The sequence below is a fragment of the Leptopilina heterotoma genome, unplaced genomic scaffold, assembly GCF_015476425.1.
Source record: "Leptopilina heterotoma isolate Lh14 unplaced genomic scaffold, ASM1547642v1 Lhet_353, whole genome shotgun sequence".
Taxonomy (NCBI): Eukaryota; Metazoa; Arthropoda; class Insecta; order Hymenoptera; family Figitidae; genus Leptopilina; species Leptopilina heterotoma.
In genome coordinates this window covers 701,826-729,134 of record NW_025111035.1, presented here as the reverse complement: position 1 = coordinate 729,134, position 27,309 = coordinate 701,826, and the positions used below count along the sequence as shown (strand labels likewise).

Sequence of the window (27,309 nt, the reverse complement as noted above, 5' to 3'; positions counted from 1 at the left end):
ACTGAGTGTGCTGAATTTAAGGCAATCATGTTGAAATATCAACAGTTAGTTACTTATTTTCCAAAATTTATTTACACTATATACTAGTGTATTTAAGTATATCAATCAACAATATAAAAAACTAACCTAAACCTGTCAATTGCTTCAGGATTAAATATTAAATAAATCTAAATTCAGTGAATTATTTAGAAATTCACTACAGTAATGAGAACTGTCAATTCAGATTGTCCATCTTCATTTTCACGCGCAAGCTGAGCTTAAATTAAAACCGATCTTAGTTTCAAGACTTGTTTAATTTCAGCTCGTTCTTAAATTAAGATTTACTTTTTACTGTGTATGCGGAATATCCAAGAATATGTATCATGTAAAAGGGCAAGACTTTTATTTATATCGAATCTCTATACATCACTATTGTGGCGCGCGGTAACCAAGAAATACAACATAAATCGTATTCCTTAAGTGGTTTAAAAATTGACTACATTGTAATTTGATACTAAAATTTTATGCAAAAAAAGAAAATTGATTTTTTAAAAATTATAAATTATTTCTCTCCCTCTAATATATCAATAATAATATTGAAAAAGGAGAAATAGATATTAAATAATTTACATTTTAATAAACTAAAATATTTAACATTTAAATAACTTATTCAGTTGTTTTGTCACATTGTAGATAATTTATACAATACGGTGAAAACTTATTTAATACATATATGTATACTAAAGCAGAAATTACTTATTGATTATAATTTACACAATTTACTTATTTCAGAATCACATTTTTATATAATATTGTGACTGGCTTAAAAAAATATGTTTTTGGAAACTTTATTTATCATTAAAAGTTAAGGAACAACTTTTAATCATTTCAGTAATTCACTGTAGTCCATTTTCTTCTTAAAAAATTACAAGCTTATTGGTTGATATTGTTATAGAATTACATATAAATTAATTTATTTTTAACGATGTCTTTATTTACACCAAATAAAAATTATAAAAACTAATCTAAATATAATGTTGTAATTGGCTGCCACAATGAATTGCTCAGTTCGCGTTTCTATTTACAAATATGCTTTCATTTATTGAGGTAAAACAAAAGACAATTGTGCAGTTAATAATACGTACAAATACACACTCTCAAGCAAAAAAAAAAAACCTTTTTTAATGTATTGATTATACGAAGATGTCCGTCCGAGATGTGATTTTCTTGATTGCAGGTAGAATTCTTATACCTGTATATTGACCGTAGCCCAAAGGAATTCTAAGGTCGCAACTATCCCTCCTTCCACTTTCTTCCTCTTGTTGTTGGTTTAACACCCAAAGAGTACCTGCCATGGATAATGACACGAGGCCGGCACCAGAGATTACCAAGATACAAATAAAGGCAGTTGTTATCTTTGGACCAATGTTTGTAGAAAGTTGGATTATCCACATTAAATCGCTTGGCAATTGAGCTATAAGCTAAAAATTTTATTGCTTTAAAACAAAAAGTATTACTCGTACTTAAATTTCTGTTGTATTGTTCTACTATTAAAATTAAATAGCAAGTAATCTTGCAGCAAACTTGCTGCGTGCAAGTTTGCCACAAGAACGAAATGTCTAACCCATAGCAAGCTTATGCCTTCTAAGCAAATATTTAATTCTACTCTCTAAATCTGAATTAGTGCGGATTCGTTTACCAATTTGAATTAGTAACATTTTTTACTAATTTTTAGTAGTTTTTTTTACTAATTGCTAGTAGAAAATTACTAATTCAATTAGTAGAACGTATTTTTTACTATTTCAAATTAGTAAATTTTCTACTAATAATAATTAGTAAAAAAAACTGCTAAAAATTAGTAAAAACAGTTACTAATTCAAAAATGGTAAACGAATCCGCACTATTTCATTAGAAGAAAACTACTAATTCAGATTTAGAGAGTATATTATTCAATAAATTAATTATTTAATATGTAAAATTTATTTAATTTATTTAATTTAATATATAATATTCGGTGAAAAAATGCATATTTTTAACCATCTTTTTGTCGATACAGAGAGAATACTGCAAGATTTGAACAATATTTTTTCAAATTTTCATGGAAAAATATTGAGAATTGAACAAGAGGATGTGAATCTCCTCAGGCGACTCCAAAAAATCAAAATGCATTTGTTAAGGAAGAGTGACACCTTTGACCCAAAAAAAATTGAATTTTTTTTTTTTTTTTGCTTAAACGATACTTTATAATGTGTAGAATAGAAATTATATCATTAGAGATGATTTTGAAGTTATTTTATGTGAAAAAAATCAAAATCTGCAAAAGGTGTCCAAGAGCGCTTCAAGTGCTTTCAAAACTTTAAACGCGTTTTTCTCGAAATAACGTTTTTCAAAACAGTGGGCCGTCTAGCTAGAACAGTTTTGATCGGATTGATTTCGGACAAAGTTTTTTTTTGATCGTCATTTACTAATGCTTTCGAGTACGTAGCGGATTTTTTTTTGGTTTTTTTTTTTGGCAACAGATTTTTTGACAAATTTTCGCCCTAAAAATCGACTTTTTACTTCAAACAACTGCCAAATACACCAAAATTAATATTTTTAAAATATCCTACGTACTCGAAAGCTAAATCTATCTCAGATTCAGAAAAACTTTGAATTTTTGATTTAGATTAAACGGTCTAACCGGATTAGAAACGGCCCACCGATTTCCTCTGCAGAGAAATGAGACCAACTTTGACGCCCTCTATAGGCAACAAATTTAAACTTTTTTTACGTATAAATATATTTTTGTAAACTTAAAAAGTTAACAAATAAATCCCTTAAAACCAAATTTTGTTTACTTTATTCCCGTATCTTAAAAAAATTCATGAAAAACAGGTTTAAAAGAGGCCTCAAAGGTTAATACTCACCCTTAAAGGTGATGTTTCTTAAAGTAACCCAGGGAGGATTTTTATGTTTCAATTTTTTATTAGCAGTTGGAAGCCAAAAAGCCGTTTTTTGTACAAAAAATCGGCTAAAATTTGTTATTGTAAAATTAGTAATTTTTTTTCCGAAAAAAGAAAAAGCTTTCAGTACAACAAATTTCAAAACGATTTATCCAGTAGATTTGGAGTTATGACGTACGCAAGGACTTCAAAAACAAGTTTCAGAAAAACGCTTTAACCTTTAAGAATGAGATGCACTAGACTTGAAGTTTGCAATTATTTTTAAACGTTAAAGGTACCGTCCCATGTCGGCGTTAAAGTATGTGAGTGAGCGAGACAGTGATATAAGGTTGTTGCTTTCACTCTCATATATTTACGCTTTGACGTTTTTACGCCAACATGCGTCGTGCACGAAAGATGTATAGATCTAGTCATCTAGTTGGGAGTTGGAGAACTTATAAAAGTTTCTCTTGTAATTCTCCAACTCCCTGTTAGATAGCTATAAAATTTTTTTGAAAATCTGATGTCATATTTATAATAAGTGACCTTGAAAACCCTCGTGTAATAAGATTTAAGTAAATCCGACATGATCTGATCAATATTTTAAAAAGTGGACGTCATCACATTTTCATTGAAAATTTTAATAACCCATGTGTTTTGCAATTTTTAAGTTAATGAGTTATTTTCCTTAGTTCTTGAGTTTTGGAACTGGAGTAGTATTCTATATAGTTATAAAGAACAACATATGGACCAATGTTAAGATATTAAATTTAACAAATGTGAAATTACCAGTTCACTCCAAATGACTGGTACAGTCATGCCATTAAATTCAGCCATTTTTGGATTATAAGGCGACTCCTGCATAACAAGATTTATCTGCAATCTAGATTGAACTTTCATAGGTATTCCGATATCCTGTAAAGAAGATTCATCATAATATATTATGATTCAATTTTAATTTACTACGCACTTTTAAAGCAATAAATGATATGCGTTGGGCGAATTGTAAAATTAAAAGGGAAGCGGTGAAAATAATATATAAGAAGAGATTTCGTTTCTAAATTTAAGCCCTCCTTTCAGCCAAAACTGTTGTAGGGTTCATTTATCTTTTAGCAGCCGTATACCAAAGTGTTTGATTATATATGGGTGATTCTCCTGAAAGGGACCACTTCACGTGTCTCCAACATGAGGTTCATTATTTAAATTAATTTTTCATTAATATTTTATCAAGTTTAAATTTTTTGAAAAATTTATTTATAATCTACGAAGATTTATCTATCTTTATATAATCTTCTATTGCTTATATTTAAATTTCTTCCTATTTAAAAAACATATTTAATTTTGTCATCGAATTTTGGTTAAACAGAATGTATATTTTATAATTATATTTTAACGTATTTAAGGGGCCGTACACATAATACGTCACGCGGCTAGGGGGAGGGAGGGGGTCTGAGAATTGTGACTAAGTGTGACATGGGGGAGGGGGGGGTGAACTCATGTGTTACGTCACAATCTTTTAAATTCAAAGATTATAAGAAATTATATGTGACAGTGGCACTTTTTCTAAATAAAACAAGTTAAAAATGCTCTAAACTATTTAATATCTATTATATGTACCTGTTTAACATCTATTGGCATATTATTTATATTATGATGATAAATAATATATTCTCTTAATTTGAATCAGTTAAAAATCATGGTTTAAACTGGCAATCAGCAGTTACTGTCTTTTTGTATCTGAATCAGTTAAAAATAACTGAAAAATTATCCACAAAACACCGAAACTTTTCTAAATATATGTATATTAAAGATTTGCTTGCATACTTCGAAAAGTTTACTAGCAATTAGTTTATTTAAAATTGTGTAAAGATTTAAATTTCTCACTCCAATAAATGTTTATCGTCAAATTTTCTTAAAAATATAGCTTGAAACTTTCCTGAACATTTAATTACACTTTTGACTATACTTTCGTAAAAATTTTGCTGAAAATTTAAGTTAAATTTTCAGGAAAGTTTCGCGCTAAACAATTATTGAAGTGGGATATTTAAATCTTTATACAATTTTCACTAAACATTGCATTTAAATATTTCGAAGCTTGCCTTCAATAAATTGTTAGGAAAGTTTCGGTGCTATGTAGGTAGTTAAACGTGACTAATAATTGAATCAATCCAAAAAAATTTTATTGAAACATCAGTTATTTTTAACTAATTGTCAGAAAAAAATATAACTATTTGAATTAGTGACTGATTTCTTGCTTCTAAATAAGTTATTTCTAACTGATTCAATAATTTAGAGTGTTGTATATAATATATAATGTCCAATGTATAAAATTTACAGTGAAATTTACGTGTGTGACGTGACGTAGGGGGAGGGAGGGGTTCAAGGTTTGTGACGAAGTGTGACATAGGGGGAGGGAGGGGTCAAAAATGGTCAAAAATCGCGTGACGTATTATGTGTACGGCCCCTAAACAATTTCAACATATTTATGATATATATCAAATTAAAGTTCAGAATATAAGGATTATTTTTTACTTAAATTTGTTTAAAATAAGGTAAAAAAAGTTATTTAAATTATTAATTAAAATAGTATTATCAATGAGAGTAAAAATTAAATTGATCTCCGAAGCCTCATTTTCTATATAATAACATCATATTTTTTAACGTTTTAAACATAATATGTAATCGATGTGAAAATATTTGATGATTAAAACTAAAAATATTGTTTAAAAAATTATAATATTTTTAAAATTAGAAAAAATGAGAATTTTTTCATTAAATTATCAATTCATCTCCGAAGCCTTTTTTATATTTGATAGGCGTTTTCTTTTGTTTTTAATTTTTTAATCATTGTTTTGAAATATTTAACCCTCAAATTAAATTATTAATTTAATAAAAATAAAATATACAAGCAAAAAGTGCAATAAATTGAAACATAACAATTTATTATTTAAAAAAAATATTCCTACCGAGTGTTTTTTACAAAATAATTAATTTAAAAGTTATAATTAATTATACTTAACCTCTAGAACACATGATAGTAAAATGTTCCTGGAGGTCTTATTTCTGAAAATTAATTTTGCGCAACTTATATTTTTATCTTTAAACATTTTCTAAACTTATTTATGAAAGAAAAGTAACAAAAAAAGAATAATTTGATTTTTTGGAAATTCAACCAAAAAAGGGTCCCTTTCAGGAGAATCACCCATATACAATACTGCATTATTTTGAAAACGGGGGTTTTGGGTTAAAGTAGTACCCCGAGTCGTCAAATGTTGTGGATCAAAATCATTTTTTGAAGCGGTACAGGTGATTTACAAAAATCTGTGCGACAGATTGCTATAGAATTACAATAATAGCAGTATGAAACATTTTGCAACTTGAATGTTTACAGTGCAATATTAAATTACTATTTCCTCAATCATGCTCAAACTTTAATTGATATATTATTCGTGTAAGAAGATGTGCAATGAAGTATAATTTTTTATACAACTTGAATAGAAACTAGCATACAATGAAAAACTTACTGGTTGCACGTAAATTGCGGTCTTGTGTTTTTGGGGATCAGCATTAAGACCTTGAATTCTTTTCGTTAAACTGGGGTCAGCGTCCAAAAAATGAGGTAATGAAATGGCAACCGGAATATCTGAAAGTAGAAAAATAATATTTCCCTTATAGCATCCAATTTCCATGCGGAAATTTTAGCGAAATGAAAAAAGTGTTTTGATTTTGATTGTATTAAAAATCCAACTGAAAAATGTAATTTACTTACTGTAGTAGCAAGGCGTTAAATCAGAAAGTCCTTTTTTTAGGCATTTATTACTTTTTTTACATAAACATTGATTATCTGGATTAATATCAGGTGGATCCAAAAAGTTATCTGCAAATCCATATTTATAGACGGAAATTCCTTCTTTTGATACCAATTCTTCTTGAAAAATAATTGGAAGAGCCCTGCAGAAAGATTTCCTAAAGACCCTGAAGACTGCTTGCTTGTTTAAATGCGAAGGGAATAAAGTTCCTTCTGTTGCTCCTTGTACTGTGTTACATGTCACGTCTCTAAAAGAAAGTATTAGTTTAAATGCTTCAATATGGTAGTAAGACTATCCGGTTTGCATGTGATTGAAATTATAATAGTATAAAGAGAAATAGAGGAATATTATATTATGATTTTGCACTGACGAAAAAGAAAACTTTTAGAGCAGAAATAAATACTTTATATCGTTGAGCGATATAGGGTAGATTCACCAGTTTTGGCCACTTTTAGGAATTCATTATTTTCCGGACATCTTTTCCTATGTTATTAATTATAAAAAATTGTACAAGATCCTGTACAAGTTCATGTGCACTAAATATTTTATTATCGTTTATTAATATTTTTATTTATGCAAAATATAAGGAAGTTTTTAGTATTATTTTTAGAGACTCTCTACATTTGCGATCTAAAAACAACTGCGCAACTGCGAAAGCCATAGAAAACTACTGCGCAGCCTTTAAAGTTATTAATTAATTTGTACATTTTCCTCTACAAGATCTTGTACGGGGATTTTAAGTAGGGACGCCGCTGTTTCAAGATTCTGACAAAATAAAAAAAACTTACTCTGCAGGAGTAACATTTCCATTAGGTTTTATATACCCCCATTGAGATAATCCTGGACTTCCATTGTAAGTATGAATACTTAGGTAGCGCTCCTTTTCATCCGTCATGTTTTTACTGTGCTTTATATTCATTGTTACAACATTGTGTCCTTCATCGTACATCTAATAAATGAAATATATTTTAATTATTTATTGTGGTTAAAATACAAGTTTGTAAATAGATATTTTAAACATCTAAATCTGATTAATCTGTTAATTTTTATCAATCTTCTTTAAATAGCAAAATGTACTGATAATTTTTGTATAAATTTAAAGTTAGATTTCTTATTTCTTGAGTGTTGAAATTAATATTGTAAAACGGTTTTAATTAAATAATTAATTTGCATCTGTTGGTCGCAGCGGATTCACTCGAAGAAATTAATCTTCTCTAATCTATGCTTATTTATGTCATGAGGAGATACTACTGTTGTAACAATAAGACTAATGCACGACGTTAATGCGGTTTCTGAGTGGGATCCAATTTTTTTGCGAGTTTCCAAACAGCTTCTTCCTTATGGGGACAACCCTATAGTTGTAGTTTCGATTTTTACTAAAAAAAAACTATGATTTCTCAGTTGTAAAAAAGAGATTTTTACATTAAAAAAAATTTCTTCGATTAAGCACTAGATTTTTATGTATACTAAAAAAGACCACCAAATTTGAGCAAAATCGGTGCAGTAGTTTTGAGAAATCGTGGTCATCGATTTAAAAAATGCTATTTCGTGAAAAACGAGTTTAAAGTTTTAACTTACTATCTATTCTATCTATTCCAACTTTGCTATCTGTACAGATATCAAGCTCTCTTTGAAAAGTTTGCGACGAGAGATGTCAAACTTATTTTTAAAAAATCCATGCAATTTTTGTAAACATTATCAGGGGCGTAGCCAGGGGGGGGTTGGGAGTTGACCCCCCTGAAATCTTGGAAAACCTATAAAAGTGCAAATTTTTTCTGAGTATACCTCTAATCAAATTTCATAAAAACCCCCCCTGAAACTTATTTCTGGCTACGCCCCTGAACATTATTAATTTTACAGTAAACTCTTACTTACCCTATCCAACAAGCCAAATTTCTGAAAATTTATAAAACCTGGTACAATGCTGCCTGCCAATTTTATTATTGGATCATGATAGCCCCATAAATACTCGTAAGCGGACATGTTTAATATTGGTTTGGCACCCATAGCGTTTAAGAATTGAGTCAGAGGAAAATTTAATAAAAAGCCTTTGTCGTGAAGTGCTGATGTAACTCCCTACAAAGTTATTGCTTTATTACAATTTTTATTAAAATAAAAAATAAAAGAATTTAGTGATAATTGAGGTATAGTTAGAACAATTCTAATAATATGTGACGCGATCTGAAGAAAGGGACCTTAGAAGCAAAAAATTATAGGTTATGTTTGCAATTTTTTAAATGAAAATACAAAAAAAGGATCAACTGTCAATAAAAATTATTTATTTTTAAGTCTTCATTAGAACTAAAATATTTAATAAACACTGATTTTAGTTTGAAAAAAGTAAAAAGAAACTTTCAATCAAGAAAAGTTTAACACTAACATAACCTTAAAGTGATTTGCTTCTAAGGTCCCTTTCTTCAGATCGCGTCACATATGATTATGAAAATACATAGTTGACGTCTCCTTTTGCAGTATATATAATTTACTACTGATATGTATAGTTAAATTTACCAAGATTTGAGATTTATATTTTTCTTAATGCGTAAAGTTGTATGGAATTGAAAGTTTCTGAAAAAATATCGAGTTCTATTCCTTTGAATTGACTGTTTACGATTGTAGGTATAGTCAATTCAAAAGAATAGAATATTCGACGAGTAAATCTGAAATGTTTATTCCTCTTAATTGATAGTTTTGAATTTCAAAAGCACATTAAAAAGAATAGAACTTTTGTCAAATAATTTGAAAAAGCTTAATCTTTTCAATTGTCTGCAGGAGTAGGGAGCTACCCTCTATTACGGACTTTCAAAATAAATCGCAGTATCATGCCAGTTATGTTTCGCGGCGTGTGAATTTCATTGTAACAGTGCTAAATTATTAAAGTGAAACATTATACAGTTAATAAATTTAGAATACAGTTAATTAAGAAAAGTAGTTAAATTACAAAAAAAAACAACTACAAAATCTGACTGCACCAACTACATTTTTAATATTAAATTTGAAGAAGTTAACCGTTTTTTTCAGAGTTCTTTGATAATTTTGAAATTATTAATTAATTTCGAAAATATTTTTCAAATTAAGCAGGTTTCTGTATTAGGGCAGCTGTGCTATCGATACATTGAAGCCCGTGAGCTTATCGAGATTTATTTAAGATATTTAATTTATTTGTGTAGATTGATTCGGGAAAATTGGCAACTTCTTCAAATTTAATATTTAATCACCGAATGATAAATTCACTTCCTTCAATTACATTTTAAATAGTTTTAATAGCTACTATTTGATGGTTAATACAAGTTTTTTTTTAATTGATTGGGGACTTATAATTGAACTCACAGTAGAAGTTAGTTAAAAAGTAGTCAAATCTACTGAGGATTTTTTTGAATGCAGCTTTTGAAACTTTTTGACATTTTATAGTATTCCAAATACTGCTCTCTTAATCTCATCAAGTGAAAAGTCTTCCACGTAAAAAATATGCGTGTATATGTGACGCGACACGTGAAAAGGTACCTATCGAATTTTTAATTACGAAATTCCAATTTTTAAATGAACTTTAAAGCAAAAGAGATTTGTAAGTTTTATTTACAAAACAAGACAATCTGTGGATTTTCATGTAAAAATTAAACACGAATTATTTACGTTTTAAACTTACCAATATTGGAACATTTGGTACTGTGACAGTAACTTTCCTCGGGTCTCCCACTGACATTTCTGGGACATAAACTATATCCCTTTTTGGAAAATATGTCATTGTTCCATTATCGTTCCATATTATATTTTGATGTTCCAATAATTCCCTAAAAGTTAAAAGTATAGTATATGTTAGGTCTCACAAAGTGTCATCGTTCCTGACACGCTATATAATGTGTCACTGTCCACTGTAAAAACAATAGTGTCTCAATGTAAGACGTTTTGTCCCCACTTTTGAAACATTTGAGGTGTTTTACCTCGGATAATCGAAAACTCGGATAACACGGAACAAATGAAAATTTCATAATTTTAAATTATTTTTCATGTGTTTAAAGTGTTTTGTAAAATTTTTTTTCCAAATTTAGTCGCTCGATCCGTTTTATCCGAGTTATTCCGCATTATCCGATCATGTTTAGTGCCTCGGATAATCCGGAATCTCGGATAATCGAGGCTCGGATAACCGAGGTTCTACTGTATATTGGAAAAAAAATACATTTTTTGCCATCACTTAATTTGTGGGGTATTAGGAGCTTTCACTTGAAATTGAAAAAATTTCTATTTTTTAGGAATATTTTTTGTTTTCTAATAGAAAAACGTGCGTTAGTACTTATGCAATAAAGTCAAAACTTTAGACTTGGAATAAATGTTTTCCTAAATTATAATTGAATAAAACATTTTTGAAAAAAAATTAAATTTTTCATTTTTTCCACCAAAAATTATTTTTAATTAAAAGTTTTTTCATAAGGTGATATCTTTTACAATTTTCAAAGAAATGGCGAAAGCCGTAGCATGGTAACGAAAATTCTTTGGGCTGACATTTATTTTCCCATTACCCCACATAATTTTTACAGGCCAAAATTTGAATAAAAAAATAAAAACATAAACAAATTTTATTATTACATCTCGATTTATATACATGTAAACATATCTGCACATATTCACCTATAATATAATGAAAAAACATAACTAACTAAATACTACGATTTTTACTACTTATGGTGATGTTTAGAAATATTTTGCATTTTACAACGAAAACTCATAAAATACATATTTGTCCAACGCCTTCGTGGAAATAGAACTATTGTACGCTAGGCACCAATGGAGGAATGTAGTACATTTCCCCACTGATGGTGGTTATTGGCCAGTGATGGAATGAGAAATTGATTAATCGATTTTTTATTTTATATTAGAATTAGAACATTTTAGGAACAGAATTTTGAGGACACTCTGGGGATCTTTGGGGACACTTTCAAGACATTCATTTTTGAAAAATTTTTTTCCAAAATTTTTTTTCAAATTTTTTTTTTTCAATTGTTAGATTTTTTTTTAAAAATTAGATTTTGTTTCACTCTCATTTATTGCTATAACATCATTGTAATATTTTGATTTCGATAAAATAATAAAGAGTAAATTCAACTTAAAATTTTGAAAAATTAATAGTTTAAATTTATTATTCATAAAAAAAATTTTTTGCAATTGTTGGACAAAATAGTATGTGCAACTTGTGGAGAACAGCGATTTGCGCTCGCTCGATTGCTGCGCGCGCTACGCTTGCGCAGCATACTTCGAGCTCGCGAGAAATCGCCCTTGTTCTCCACTCGTTGCACAATCTACTATTTCCCTTGTATTTACTAAAAATTTGTCAAGAATGTGATCGTTTGTTTTGGAATTATATAAACAAAGGTTGTAGAAGATTTTCTAGACATTGCAGCGAATTTTAATGCTTTTAAGTACGTGAAATTTAAAAGCTCCCATTTTTAATTGTAATAATCTTAATTAGAACACATTGTTTTTTAACATCAAAATTAATTACTTTTTGTTAAATATGTATTCAATAAATTTCCTGTGGATTTTCTGTTACATTTGTTTGTCTATAATTTGTAGTGGCCAAACAATATGTACAACGACGCCCCTGAAAAAACAATTAGCAGGCGTGATGTAGCATTCCTCAGTACGAAGTCAGAGAAAAACGAAAATTTCGTATAAAGTTCGCCAGTGCCGCGACCCGACTGTATATAATTAAAGAACGTAAAGAAACTTTTTTATATTATTAATTAATTAATAATTAACTAGTTTTTTTAAATAAACGAAAAATATTATTAATCGTAACATTAAAAATTCATATATTCTTCGCATGTATTACAATTAGCAAAATTTAAATTGAAGATTTATTTACATTACTTTATAGATTTAGTAATTCGATAAATTTGGAATTTTCCACTTATTCATAGTTTTTTTTTAGTCATTTAAAAGCTTTAATCTATTCGAGTACTCGATACATCGAGCCGGCTTGGGCTCGGCTCGGCAATTTGAGCTTTTTGCACACCTCTATTAATTTTTATTTTTTATCATAAAAGGAAATAAATATATTATTTATCTGTACTCGTATTCACTTGGCCCTTTCAGACCATATTATTGAGGGAAACTTGAACTGAGTAGAGCCGATTTATCGACAGCCGAGTCTTGCGGATGTATAAATTCAAAGTCTAGAATATTACACAAACACCCGCTCAGTTTACCTCACATTCCGGAAAAAATCTCAGGCTAACGGGCGCTAACAAAGCAGTACGCTTGGCCTACCGCATCTGCAAAGCCGAGGTTTTATCCAACTTTATCTTTATCTTTAAAATAATATGAATAGTGCTCCTTTTATGCAATTTGTACTGAGCTTTACAACTCAATAGGACCAATACTCCAAAGTTTGTACTCGAAACTTTAAAAATTTTCGGTGCAGTGATAATTGCGTTTTCTGGATGTATTGTTTTCATATGTTGTTAGCAAAAGTAACTTACTGATAAACGTATGGTCCAATTTCTTCAAGCTTCAGTTGTTCATCTCCATTTAGAAATTCTTTAGGGTTAGTAATATTAAATATATAAACTTTTAAAAAAACTTCAATAGGTGGTTTTCTCCAGATTCCAAACGCTAGAGTCCCAGGTGCCATTCTCAAGTGCTAAAAATTTCAAAAATCTATACTGATAATGAATTTAGGATAATATATAACTGTTTTAGATGTAATTAATGCATGAATGTTTTATCAATTTTATTTTACAAAGATTTGTGACGAAAAATCATGTTTGTAAATAATTACAAACCCCACAAAAACAGTATATTATATATGACAAGGGAAGAAAGTTTTTTTAAGGACTAAAGATTACCGAGCGTAAAAATTCACGACTTCAAATAGAATAATTCTACCCTTTTTGTTATACACACTATTTTTCATTCAAAATTAAATCGCAGAAACAAACGTTCACGCATTCAATTTTAAAAACTCTATGAATCGATCTTAATATTTCAATAATGTTTCTCTCACGGTACTGCTCGGACGAAAAGCCATATCAACTGTAATGATTCAATAAATTTGCCTATATTACTGAATACGGAATAGAAATGGAGAAAAATATGAACATTCCCTTACTCACGACAAATCACAGTCTTGTAAAATCACCCTTGCTAAAAAATACCTTATACTAATTTTGCGTCCACAGAACGACTTGAATGCGACTTACTCGCATTTGCCTGGACCACCCGTCTAAATGGGTTTTCTCGCTACAGGAGAGGGAAACTGTAAAAAAAAACCTTTCCCGAGTGCAACCGCGGTTTATCGGCAACTGCGAGTTCTAATGGTGTGTACCGGCGGACAATAATCGACAGTGCACATCAGTATACCTGGACGTCAAACCTCCCGCTTGATATATATCTCAAAAGTAGTGAGAAAACACCGGGCTATAGCGAGAGTCGAAGCGTGGTCACCCATCCAAGTACAAACCGTACTCAAGAATGCTTAGCCTCGATGATCGCAAGCCACGGAGCCTCCTCACTACCGTGATATACCATCGGTCTGCTTTGTGACATATTACAGGTGCGTTCTGTAATGCAAGCAGATCTATTTTGAAAAATAGTAGAACTGCTCTGTAGCTGTAACAAAAGTGGTCTAAAATGGTCGTTTCGTCCGAGCAATACGCAGATGATAAGATTTCCTACCCTCCGTGTAAGTTTTACATTTATTTAGTGTCATTTATATTATTCTAATCAATGTATTTTGTTATATCTTAATTTATAAAGACATCTGCTATAGCATATATATGTACAACTTTAACACAATCTTATTATTGGAAATAAAAATTCGCATAAATTAAGAATAATTTATATGATGACTATAGACTAAAAAAAGATATTATCACCTTAAAAGTATGATGGTATGAATAAGATTTATAAATATTATAAACTTACGTAGTCCAGAATTAATTTCACAGGATTTATTATGTACAAAGCACAAGCTAATCCACTGCACAAGATTCCCGCCATACATAAAAGCATACATTCTGAAACAATTTTAAATAACAGATTATAAATTTTGGTTTATGTCAAATTAAACAAAAAATATTATATTATTATATTATTATTATATTATTAATATTTAATTTCAAAGGCTGTTAATCCAGAATATACAGGATCAAACTCCAATCCTAATTTCTTCATGGGTGACATCCCAGCCAAAAAATTTCTATAGAATGTTGCAGTAGTTTTACAAAGAAAAATTATAAAATAATTATTAGACGGAATTTTGCAATCTTTCTCTATAAGATTTCTCTGACATTGCTGTAATATTTAGTACCAGTCTTTAGCATCACATGATATTCAATTGTTTTGTAAACATATTAGCTTTAAAAAATAACATTGACATTATAAACATTATTGTGTTAAATTAAATGTTGAACAGCGTAAAATAGGGTATATACACTCTTCAAAATCTGCTATGTCGAACTTGGAACAGACAACCACAAATTTTTATTGAGTAGACATCCTAAAGTTATAATAAGGTAAAAAAAAACATTATTATATAAATGAGAAAAGATTCCAATATAAATGATCTCAAATCTGGAAATTTTAGATTCAATATATATTTTTATCGTTTTATATCGACCTTTCATTGTCACTATGGAAAAAACTGAGTCAAGGATAGCTACATCGTCTGATCTTGAGACTGATTTTCGACAGGTCGCAATGTACTTGTGTTACCATTTGATTTTTATAAAAGGCAGAGATCCGCTCAACTTTCCCTTCCTCATGAGCAAAAAATTAAATTACAAGGTTATAAATATATCTAAAGTTCACCTATAGTTAATTATATTCTTTTAAGGAAATGTTATAATTTTCTTACGTAGAATATAATTATTTAGTTTAAAAGAGTTGGAGATCAGATATAAAAGAGGTAAATCACAAGTATCTAATGACGTGCAGGAAAATGACTTCAACAATTCATAGAATTCGTAAACAATATTTTCTAGCACAAAAAGAAATTTATTGTTAATAACCTTATGGTCTGCTCGTTTATGTACTGACGTAAATATTTTTTATTTCTTAAACTTTTTTCTGCAAAATGGGTTTAGATATAAAGATATTTAAACCATTTTATAAAAAATAACATTTAAAGAGTCAAGTTTTATAACAGGTTATCCTTAAGACCTTGAGGTGGTCCTTATATTTTATAAGGACTGGAAATTTTCAGATTGTCACTTGGAGTCTACAGTCATGCGTAACAATGTCTTCCTGGAATAAACTTATATACGCAGTCATACATTTTCTTAAAAACAATCATGTGTGAAAAGTTTATTCGAAGAAGATTTCGCTCCACACGATTGTATATTAAAATAAAGAAAAATAAGTTGTGTGTGAAGTTTCCTTAATATTAACCTGTGTCATAAACAGGTTAAAGTTTAAATGGCAATTACGAAATGAAGTAAAAACCACTCATTATATATACAAATTTTATATTTTTTATCAAAAAACAGACTTCTTGTCTCGAAAAAAATTATTTTCTAATATTAATAGTTCACTGATGTTCAAAGGTGAAAAAAATTTCATCACAGATAATTCTACACCAAGAAAAACTATTACTGTGGTTAAGAATAATTTAATAAATTTGTTAAATTGCAATAGATACCTATACATATAGCATAATATTGTTCAGAAAGTCTGCAGCAATGCAAACTTCATGTTTTGTTTGTATATAGATGTAAAGAATAATACCTTCAAACGTACAAACCATTGTATTGTAAACTTGCTGCAAACTTTCTGAAAAACCAGTTCTATGTGTAAGCACAAAAATAGATATAGCAATCTAATAAAAATGATGAAGTAAGAAAAGCTATTGTTTTTTTTATTATTTCCCTGTTCCCAAAATTCTTTTTGGACATTGTTATACATTATGTGGAAAGAATTTTAAAAACTTTTTAAAGCTAATTTAGTTTCCCCGAAAAGAAGTACTTCTCGAAATCTATACCGAACCGATTTCAAAAATCCAAAGACCATTCGATTCCTTATCTAAAAAGCTGCTAGGAATAAACCTTTAAAATTTCACATTTATACCCCCTTTTTTATACGGGGGTAAATTGACCCAAAAACACAGCGGTTTTGTGATTTTTTTAAGTAAAATGTGTATATGAAAAACTAAAAACTACATTTAAAATATCGTTTTTTAGGTTTGTTACCTAGAACAAACACTTTTCACATAATGTATATAACATAAAAGGAGCTTGACGTTACCGTCAGAAACTTAAGAAATCCAAGAGAACGTAAACGAAAGTGAATTATTAAGTTCTATCGGTAACGTCAAAATCCTTGTAATCTATTATACGTTGCTGACACATTAAAGCATATGGTAATAGATGAATATTTTACAGTTTGTCTGTCTCAAAAAACCCCTGAATAAATGAGTTTTAAATTTATTTATATTTTCTTACTAAGAAACTTCTTCTTCTTCTTCTTAAATGACTTTAGGCACTGTCAACTGTCAGAACAAAAACAATTTTGGTTGTTACGGAGAAAAAATAAATTTATAATTTTCTACTTTACCTCTTCAATAATCAATTACAATATATAATTATTAATAGTTATGATAGACAATAGATTTATTTAATCTTACTGCAGAATCAGAGAAATAATAATTATTGTTTATAAATAAAATTTCTTTCATGCACGGTTACGAAGTGGAGTTTCTGCACCATATAAATATGAATATTTCAGATAATATTAAATTTCGATGTGTTTCTTCATATAATCTGATTAAAAAACATTAAATTCTGTAATATGTCCGGTAGAAATTTTATTAATTTTATATTGATGAACATGTCATTGGTCATTTTCTAGAAAATGATCCATAAATTTTTTTTCGGTGAAAGTGGATCAATGTTACGATAAAAATTAGGAATATGTATATATAGACCTTCTATATGCACTGGAAGCAAAATACATAATTTCATGTCAAATTTTTGAAGATGTTTTAATATTTCAGATATTGATATTGGACAAGTATGTTATGATGATATCACAAAATTGCTTGCGGTTTGAAAATGCACGACTAGAAATAACTTCGCTTTTAATTGAGTGCAATAAAAAGTACATTATTGTTTTGTGTAAAAAGTGTTATAAAAATGATCATAAACCTCAGAACTCATAAGTGTCAATAGATATAATAATTACAGGCTTTAGCGTTTAACAAAAACCCAAGTTGTTATATCTGTCAAGCAGCTTTATTAATCATAAGTATACATAATTATGTGTCGATTCTTCTCAAGTACATATATATGGTGTGTTATTTCGTTAGATGTAAAAAAGTACTTTACACTTAAAAATATCTTTGTAACTATACACTGGAGTCTTCGTTATACGGAATGTGATGGCGCTGAAACGGTATAAGGCGGGTGAAGAGAAGGGTCGTGCTTGATTCGATGATGTCAGCAGAGTACCTATTACTGGTTCCTTTTTTCCCTTGATATAACCTAACCTCAAAATTTTTAGTGAGCTATCAGACAATATTGATTAATTACTTATTTATTTGTCTAAAAATGTAATTTAACAAATCCAAATTATCAATTTTACACTATGTTAATAAATTTTAAAGATATAAGAAAAATTAGCAGGCGACTCTATTTCAACGGATAGGGCAAAAAGAATCTTCGTACTGCCCTGCATATTTATACTTTTTCGTCAAGGTGACCTATTTGGATTATACCGGACACACACCCGAGTTGTCCGTATAACCAAGACTCCAGTGTATGTATATATAAAGCATTAGATATTTATCAAACTTTCATGAATAAACATACACTAAATGCAAAATGATAAGAATTATTTATTAATATATTATTCTGTCAATATAACAATTTCTGATAAAATTATTTTTACCTTTCTCATTCAAACTATAATTTCAAATGTTTGTCTTGTGCATATATTACAATTGATAAACAACAATCGACTGATAATGACACTTAAAACAATGACGCGGTGACATTTCTGATAACATGAGATTTAAAAAACCTTTGCGACATTGATTGCTTCATATTTCCTGAGAACTTTTTTGCCAAAGAAAATAAAACTCTCTTAGTCCCTGAATTTGTATTTTATATAATTAATTAGTAAAGTTAAAATCCTCTACAATGTTATACTCGAAATAAAAGTATATTAACTCTTTTTAAGCAGGAACCTTATAATATTTCTCTTGCATTAAGAATAATATCTACTCAGAATGACATTATGTATGGATAAAAAATAATTGTTACATTCTTATCACATGAGAAAAGTATATTTTATGTTATGAATATTTCTCTATTTTTTAAATAAACGCGAATGTTTCATGATTGTAAAAATAGTGCGAGGTGACGATAAAAGAAGAACAAGAATTAAAATATATGTTTACTCTATAACAATGAGAAATTTTGTGAAACACAGAATTATATTCCATTTAATTTTAAAGTTTGAAGGCCAAGTTCGTTAGCCAGACATTTTCGTCAAAAATTACAAAAACTACAGTAATTTCAAAATTTGGAAAATTCAATTTTTTCAAATTTCAAAATTATTTAACTTTATATTATTTTAGATTAGAAAAATACAAACAACTTTTCTCTACAACTTTTTTTTGTCAAAAAGTCAAATTTAAAAAAAAAAAAAAAAAAGTTTTTGGGCCAGTTCATTTAAACTGTGTTAAAAATTTTTTATTGATTTTCAAAAATGTTAAAACTTTTATAAATATCTGTAGTTCACATCAAAACAAAAAAACACTTTTAACCGTTTTTTGAAATTTTTGTTATTTTTTTGCATTAACAAAATATTACAACATTTGTAAAAAAAAATTTAAAACTCAAAAGCTTTCAAATGAAAATATTTGCATCATTGTAAATTTAAAAATTCCATATTTTTAATAATTATTTTATAAACAATTTGAATTATTTATATGTTTTTAACGGCCAGAGGAACCTGGAGCGAAGTGAGATATTTGCGCGCGAAGCGCGACGACTATAGCGTTCGCGCGCCCCGAGGCGCGCTGAAACTTGCAAGCGAAGCAAACCTCCGCGCGAAGGGCGGGCAGATTTTTTTAATTACATTTGCTTTAATTATTAAAAAATTTTTTTAATTTCATTTTTTGAGTAATTACATTTGCTTTGGGTATTTTTTTGTTGCTTTAATTATCACACATTTATTCTAAATATCAACAATATAATAATGATTCTATCACCTGGTTTTTAAATTAATTATATGTTAAAGTTAACGATCACTCCGAGTCAAGCCAATGGAAAAAATTAAAGGAATTGTTTTAATTTTTTTCCATTGGCTTGACTCGGAGTGATCGTTAACTTCAACACATAATTATATATTCTAAATATATCATTTGTTTAAATATTTTTTGTCTATTAACATTTGCTTCGCGAACAGTGCCCCGTATAGTGGGTAGAGTGCGGTAAAACTCAGGGACGAAATTTCGACGCCGAGCAGGTAAAACGGGGACGAGTTGGCGTCGAAAAGTAAATCGCCTCCAAGTTGGACTGACTGTAGGCCCTTTCGATGTTATATCATTAACATTTACCAAGAAAAATTAAATTGTTCTTCATATACCTACGTATTACTGATTCTCACATACACATGGCTAGACTACACTGCGTATGTACCATATTGACCAATACAATATGTTGGAATTACCCATAATTACGTGAGTAACCGAGATATATTGTTTTCTATAAACTTACTTTTAAATTGTTGTAGTTGAACCGATGATTTCATGTTTTTGAATTAGTTGCTGAATGTTTTTCCTCCACAAAACCTGCAAAAGTTATTCAAGTGAGTTTTAACATAAATTTTTTTTATTTATTTGGTTTATACACCCATCTTTAGCCTATACATTTAGTTATACAAGTGTTTACAATCCAAGCAGCACATAATATTACCTTAAGGGGGCAGTCCGGGTCTTTTGCACGTATTTTGAAGAATTTTTTTTCATAGTGAAATTTATTTAAACATTTTTAAATTTTTACATATTTTTACACATATATTAAACTAAATAAAAAAAATTCTTTTTATATTTTTTGTTGTTAATAGCGAAGAAATGGCAACTGTAAAAAAAAATCTCGAAAATCTGGTTGACATAATATGGGGTCGTCCATATACCACGTGGACAGTTTTTCAAAAATTTTTGACCCCCCCTCCCCCTTGTGGACACAAAAATACATGGGATCGTGGACATTTTCAAACTTTTTATAACCCCCCCCCCCTCCCCCTAAAAGTGTCCACGTGGTATATGGACGACCCCTATCTCCAGTCAGAACAGACGGAATCAAAAAATTCAAATGGATTATTAAAATATAGTTAAAAATAAGTGGTTACAGCCTGAACTAAAATCATAATTTTTAAATAATTTGTAATTTCGCCTGCTTCTCTTACTGATTTTTATATCAAATTTTCGCTTTGTCGCATGTTTTCTTCAAATTGTAAAATGCTTTTACCAAATTTAATATATATACCTATTCTCTCCCCAATCATAAATTACAGTTTTTGGCCGGAATCAACTACTGGCGCAATACAACACCGACGATAAACATTATTTATTTTTACTTTGAATCCTTTTCTAATTCCTTATACACCAAAAAAGAATATTGATATTGAAAAAAAGGTTTGATTTGATAAGTTTCAAATTTTTTTCCAAGATTTTTAAAAACATTCTTGTACACCGTTTAATTATTTATTTAATTATTAATTAATTTCTAAAATATTTTTCAGATTAAGCAGGTTTCTGTATTCGGGCAGCTGTGCTGTCGATACATATGAAATCCATGAGCTTATAGAGATTTATTTAAGATATTTAATTTGTTTGTAAAAATTTGATTCGGATTATTGATAGCTTCTTCTCCTTTAATAATTAATTATTATTAACAAATTATTTAAAAATTATTATTTAATTAAAAGGAAAGCATTTATTTTAAAAAGCTGTTAAAATTATAAACTTTTTTTCATAAATTATTTAAAATAATTATATAATAGGTAATATTAATATAAGTGATATAGTCAGCTCCCATATTTAATTAGTAATGCTTTTCTAGCTTGATAATATAATATATAAGTATAATATAAAGAATATCTTCTATTGATAGTATTATCCTATGACCTGCGTTTTTCCAAAAGTATAACGACTGTCATAGACAAACTTTTTTTTCATTAATTACATAATGTCAATGTATAACTTAAGTTATTCTATACAGTGTTATATAACCATAGCAACGGTTTGTATGAATAAAAAATGTTTGTTTACCAATTTCATGTCATTTAAACCAATTTAAACTTATCAGCGCTGTTTCTCTTGGGCGATAATCGGAGGTCTCACATAAACAAGAAATTTCAGAGACCTTCGAATACTACTATAACCAAATTATTGGATTAAGTATAATATACATGCTGAGCTATAATATTCTGTTAAGCAAACATTTTATGAAGTAGATTTATACATAGCAACTTATTTATTAGTTTGGTATAGTCAGTTCAGGTCCAAGAGTCAATAGGTAGATGTTGTTCCGTAGACAATTAATTAGAAGAAAGAAAAGGTTATTAGCCACTATATAAACAGGTCCTTGAAATTTATGTAATATAAATTATTCTTGTGAAGAAACTCATGTATTCAGTTATATACCTTTTAGACTTATCCCATTAGTGTTACAAAAAAGTGTCTTATCTCACTGCTTTAGAAACTAAAATAAATTTATTGATGCCAAACATAAGGATAAAATAAAATGACACTTCTGTCTGTACTTTGCTCCAAAGTTGGAAATTTTCATATATTCTGTTTGGTATTAGTGTAATTTAAAATGTTGTCCATAACTGAATTATTATAACTTGAACGCAAGTTGTGACACTTTATCAAAAAATTCGAAAAATGTGAATTTTTAATTTTGTACAAATTGATGCGACACTATATCTGTAGCCAATTTTTTCAGATAAATACATTTAATTTTTATAATAAAAATTTAATTAGATATTCTCAAAAAGTAAGCATGCGGAAAAATAGAAATGAAAACCCGTTAAAAAGATTATAAAAAAACACGCAAAGTATCTGATTATTATATTACTTGAATATTGCATTAACATTACCATGTATATTACAGTGATATCAGGGTTTACAGCAATATATATTGTTAAGTGTGGAAAATAATAGGGAGTTATTTCGTAAGCAAAGCAAAATTTTCTGAAGATAAACATCTATTTTGACATATCTGATGTTTTAAAAGAGAAGTAAATATTGGGTAAACTTTTATTTTTCAAAAGAATTTATCTTGAGAACATTATTTACAATTTTAAATAATGTAGAATCATTAATTTCGAAAACGCACCCTCCAATAAGTGGTCATTGACATGAAACAATAGTAGTATATATTTTGGTACTCTGCTCTTATTAAGAGGAATAGAAGAGGAGAAATACATAAATGATGATAACAAATTATCAACTCTTTGCCGGCTACTTTTATCTTCAAAGGAATCACCTTTTTTGCATATGACCACGAGAATTAAACAAATTATTATTTGTGTCTCAGCGGGGACTTAGTTTCATTACCAATTGGTAAACGTTATGGGAAGAATTTATCAAAAGAGATACAAGTTCATTGATAGACTCTATCTTCTATATGGGTGATTCCTCACTCAGTGCGGTCACTTTTGCTTCCCCACTGTTCCTATTTTTGTCTGTCTCTGTAGAGACAAAACGTTCCCACGATAAATTTAATTTTTTCGATAATTAAAATTTTGAATTGCATATTATTTTAGATTAGGAAAAACCAAACAACTTTTCTCTAGAACATTTTTTTGATAATTAATTTTAAAAAAATGTACTACTGTTGTCAAAAGTTACCACTTATCGTGGAGAATCACACATAAATATGTATAATAATAGAATTTTTTTCATGGTAAATTGTTTTAAACAAACAGTTATAGTTTGACAGTACTCTATTAGTATTTATAAAAAAAGTTGACTAATTCTTTTTGATCTTGGCACTTTTACACTTTAAGATATCCATGATTTTTATTTTTATAGTCAACTCTTTTATCATTTATTTAAATTAGTACGTAGGTTTCATTTAGGTTTTGTCATTCTTAATTAGATTGTAATTTGAAATGACTTATACTCATTTAAATATATTATATTTCTGTTTATTTAAAAATCTTTTGTAGTTTTTCAACTTTATTGCATAGTACTTTATTATGCATGTTAAAAATTAATTTCAAACAATAATACTAATTTATACACGTAATTGCTACATAATATATTCAGAATACCGACACTTATCATTTTGTTTTTTCGATTTGCATTATAAATTTGACGTAAACTCAAACTATGAGACTGACATTTTCACATTTGTACACTTGTCTTTTGGGACAAGCAAATAGTTATGAAAATCTTAATATATTTAAAATATAAAAATATTTAAAATATGCTATTTATAATATGCTTACATATAAGCAATAATTTATCAAAAACAAATGGTATAAAAGAGATATATGAGTGATCTATTAGTTTCAGCAAAGTTATAGCAAACAATTAATTTCTGTATTAACTATTAACTTGGGAGCAGTCAATATGATAATTGTTTCATAATATACTCTCTCTCTCTCTCTCTCTCTCTCTCTCTCTCTCTCAGCAGAAACTTGTCTTAATCTGTAAACAATTAGTATTTTCTTATCAAAAAATATTAGTAAAAATATCATTTATAAAAAGATATTAAATTGTCAGCTCAACAGATTTATGAAAACTATAAATGTGATTAAATACTATAATTTTTAACATGTAAAAAAATAAATAAAATTTGTTATACACATTTTATTTATTTTAAAAGACATTTGAAATTTTTCCAGTCATAGAGAAAAATAGTTTTCGTGGTTTTCGTATAGTAATGTAATTATAATAATTAATGACTTACATAAGAAATTGAATTATAAATTTTTAATATGAAATTATAGAGAATGTTGTCGATGTTACTGGAATACTGCTGGAATGTTCTCAACATTACGTGCTACTGTGGGGTTGAGGTATTAAGCTTTTAAATATTTAAAGTTTTTTACTCCAAATTCTTACTCATAAATATAGCATAAACTGTATACGTTCTCCGGATGATCCAAGCGTAGCAGTTTCATAATATTTATTACGCCGATTTTATCTAAATAGACATCCCAAAAGAGTAATCTCATATTTAGAGTAAAAATCTTCTTCTAATATTGTCTCAATTTATCCTCTCGAAAGCATTCACCATGAATGTAGAAGATTTTTATTCTTTAATAATTAATAATACAACAAAACAATTTTTTTAAGGTTCTAATGTCGAAAACATTGAATTCACGTGCAATAAATAAATTAATAAATTTGTGAATTAATGTAAGTAATTAATTATTAATCATTAATTGTATTTATTAGATTAAAAACATTTAATTTGTTGCATCCATTCCTATATATATGAGAGGAAAATATGCATTCAATTTAGAGGAATCGGCTAAAATGAAGATTACTTTTTTTAGGGTGCATTACAGTAGTCTCAATTTAAATAAATAATTATTTTAATATATCGAAAGAAAAATATCAAATTTTGTAATAGTATTTTACAATTTTAGTGGAGAAAATGCGACAAAACGAAATATGTACTCTCTAATTGAAGGGCTACAGAAAATAAGGGGACGAACGCGTGGTTGAAAGGGATAATATCAGTCAGGTAGCAGCGAGCGGCTCAAGACTTGTCACTGCTACCCGACTGGTAGTATCCCTTCCAAGCCTCGCGTTCGTCCCCTTATTTTATGTAGCCCTTCAATTCTGAATCATAGTAAAAAGTTGTCCTCTAATTTAAATTATTATTATATTTTAGATTTAGAGAGCAGCTAAAACTATTAGGGCTCAGATTGTTAAATTTAACTCTTTAAATTTAGGCTCCTAGAGGAAACCAAAGAAAAGTCAATGGAGCCATTTCCACTGAGATGTATATATAAATTAATAACTTGGATTGAAGACAATGTGATTAAAAAAACATTACATTTATTATCACAACACTCATAAACGAAAGCTTCATAATTACTATACTCACAGATTTTAAGGATTACTTTTTCTACTGAGCGGAAGCGGCCAGCTTCGGTGAAGAAGAGTAACCGATGTTTCCCGCTCAAACAGGCAGTTTGCGAAGCAAGTGTCACTCTTCCTTTCACTTGAAAAAGCACTACACAGTAATCCTTGGAGATTAATATAAACAGTGAGTTCGTAGTGAAAAGACACTTTCAGATGGAAAGAGGGAAATTTCAAGTAGCAATTTGAAGGTTAACGTAAACAAATGAAAAAATGAAAAAATGCCTTTTCAACCCGCTCTAACGACTACAGTCAATCCTCTCTGTTCAAAGAACGTCTTTGCACTCGACAGTGTACTAATCGAGACTTGCATATAACCCCGCGTGACCCTTCCTGCCACTTTCTGGTGTGGCCTTTCCAGAAGCTGTTTTTTGCATGAGTTGATTAACCATTTGCCTGCGTGTGACACTGTCGTTTTCAAAAATTTCCTGGCAAGTCCTCCACTTCCTGCGCCGACTGGTCAACCGGTCTGTAATCCCTCCTGGACCACATGTAGAATGGTGGTGGTACCTGTGGTGGTCATGTATCATGTGTGGTGGTGGTGGTGACAATTTTTCAGCCAACAGGTACAGTGCTTACGCTCTAGTCTCATATCGCTAATGTTAATAACTGCTGACAGAGATGACTTTCAACATCAGCTCATTTGCGTTCAAGCAAGAGAAATATCTTCAATTAAAATTTGACGTTTTACTTTGATCTCATAGGCTTCTTCAAGTTTTGGAAAATATTCAGAGAACCAGACAAGGATTTTAGCAGAAGCAAGTTTCAATGTTCAAGATCACCAACTTTTTCGTACTTGTCGTAACTCTCAAATGTCAGTTTTGAAAAAAATAACAAAATATTTATTTCTCATTACCTAAATGACAATTTCCAAATCATTAGAAATTAAAATTTTACGATTTGTATACTCTGTGTGCTTCATTATTGTGCAGGGTAGAAAATGGATTCTATGATTGAATAAGGTTTCATATAAAACGTCTCAAGTATGTTTGTTCCTTACTGAAATCAGTTTTTAAATAATTATGTAATACAAGGGTGGGTCAAATTGAAATAGAGCGATTCTTTTTCATATAATACAGCAAAAAAGTTATCTATTTGGGTAACTCTGAGTAAAATTACTCAACACGGTGGTCTTCAAGCACTTTTAGGTTTACCTAAAATGAGTCAAAATTGTGCTAACGCAGTTTTATCTGGAATCGTCCCAAGATTCCAAATTTTCATTTCCGAAAATCGTAGCTGATTCTTTTTTCGAAAAAAACATATATATGGGCAATTCCACGTGAGATTTAAGTCCATCTCTTAAAATCGTCCAAAAAATATTTTTTTTCTATTCTGTATCGAAACAAATTAGATTCGTATTTTTTTATTTTTGTTTAACCCTCACGGGCTCGAGCCGGGTCCCTCGGACCCGGAGGAAAGTATTTTTGATCTACTTCCGGTTAAGAAAATATTATTGGAAAATCAACTTCACATTAGGCTTGGGGACGTAAAAACA

At 29.0% G+C, this 27,309-nt stretch overlaps 1 protein-coding gene across 2 annotated transcripts in view; it reads right to left on the bottom strand.

The window, feature by feature from the left end:
- Nucleotides 1-365: 365 nt before the first annotated feature.
- LOC122505386 (scavenger receptor class B member 1-like) overlaps nucleotides 366-27,309 on the bottom strand; it is a 32,945-nt gene continuing 6,001 nt past the window's right edge. Inside the window, exons 1-11 of one of the 2 annotated variants that reach the window (XM_043616952.1) lie at nucleotides 25,780-26,662; nucleotides 20,422-20,495; nucleotides 14,630-14,721; nucleotides 13,186-13,346; nucleotides 10,356-10,500; nucleotides 8,585-8,785; nucleotides 7,498-7,658; nucleotides 6,670-6,956; nucleotides 6,425-6,543; nucleotides 3,690-3,815; nucleotides 366-1,460 (exon numbers count right to left, since the gene is read on the bottom strand). In XM_043616952.1, the coding sequence (XP_043472887.1) occupies nucleotides 1,173-1,460; nucleotides 3,690-3,815; nucleotides 6,425-6,543; nucleotides 6,670-6,956; nucleotides 7,498-7,658; nucleotides 8,585-8,785; nucleotides 10,356-10,500; nucleotides 13,186-13,346; nucleotides 14,630-14,721; nucleotides 20,422-20,455 (1,614 nt within the window). In that variant the 5' untranslated portion in view covers nucleotides 20,456-20,495; nucleotides 25,780-26,662 and the 3' untranslated portion in view covers nucleotides 366-1,172. Of the gene's footprint in view, nucleotides 1,461-3,689; nucleotides 3,816-6,424; nucleotides 6,544-6,669; nucleotides 6,957-7,497; nucleotides 7,659-8,584; nucleotides 8,786-10,355; nucleotides 10,501-13,185; nucleotides 13,347-14,629; nucleotides 14,722-20,421; nucleotides 20,496-25,779; nucleotides 26,663-27,309 lie in introns of those variants that run through there. The other variant, XM_043616953.1, reaches the window with a different exon arrangement.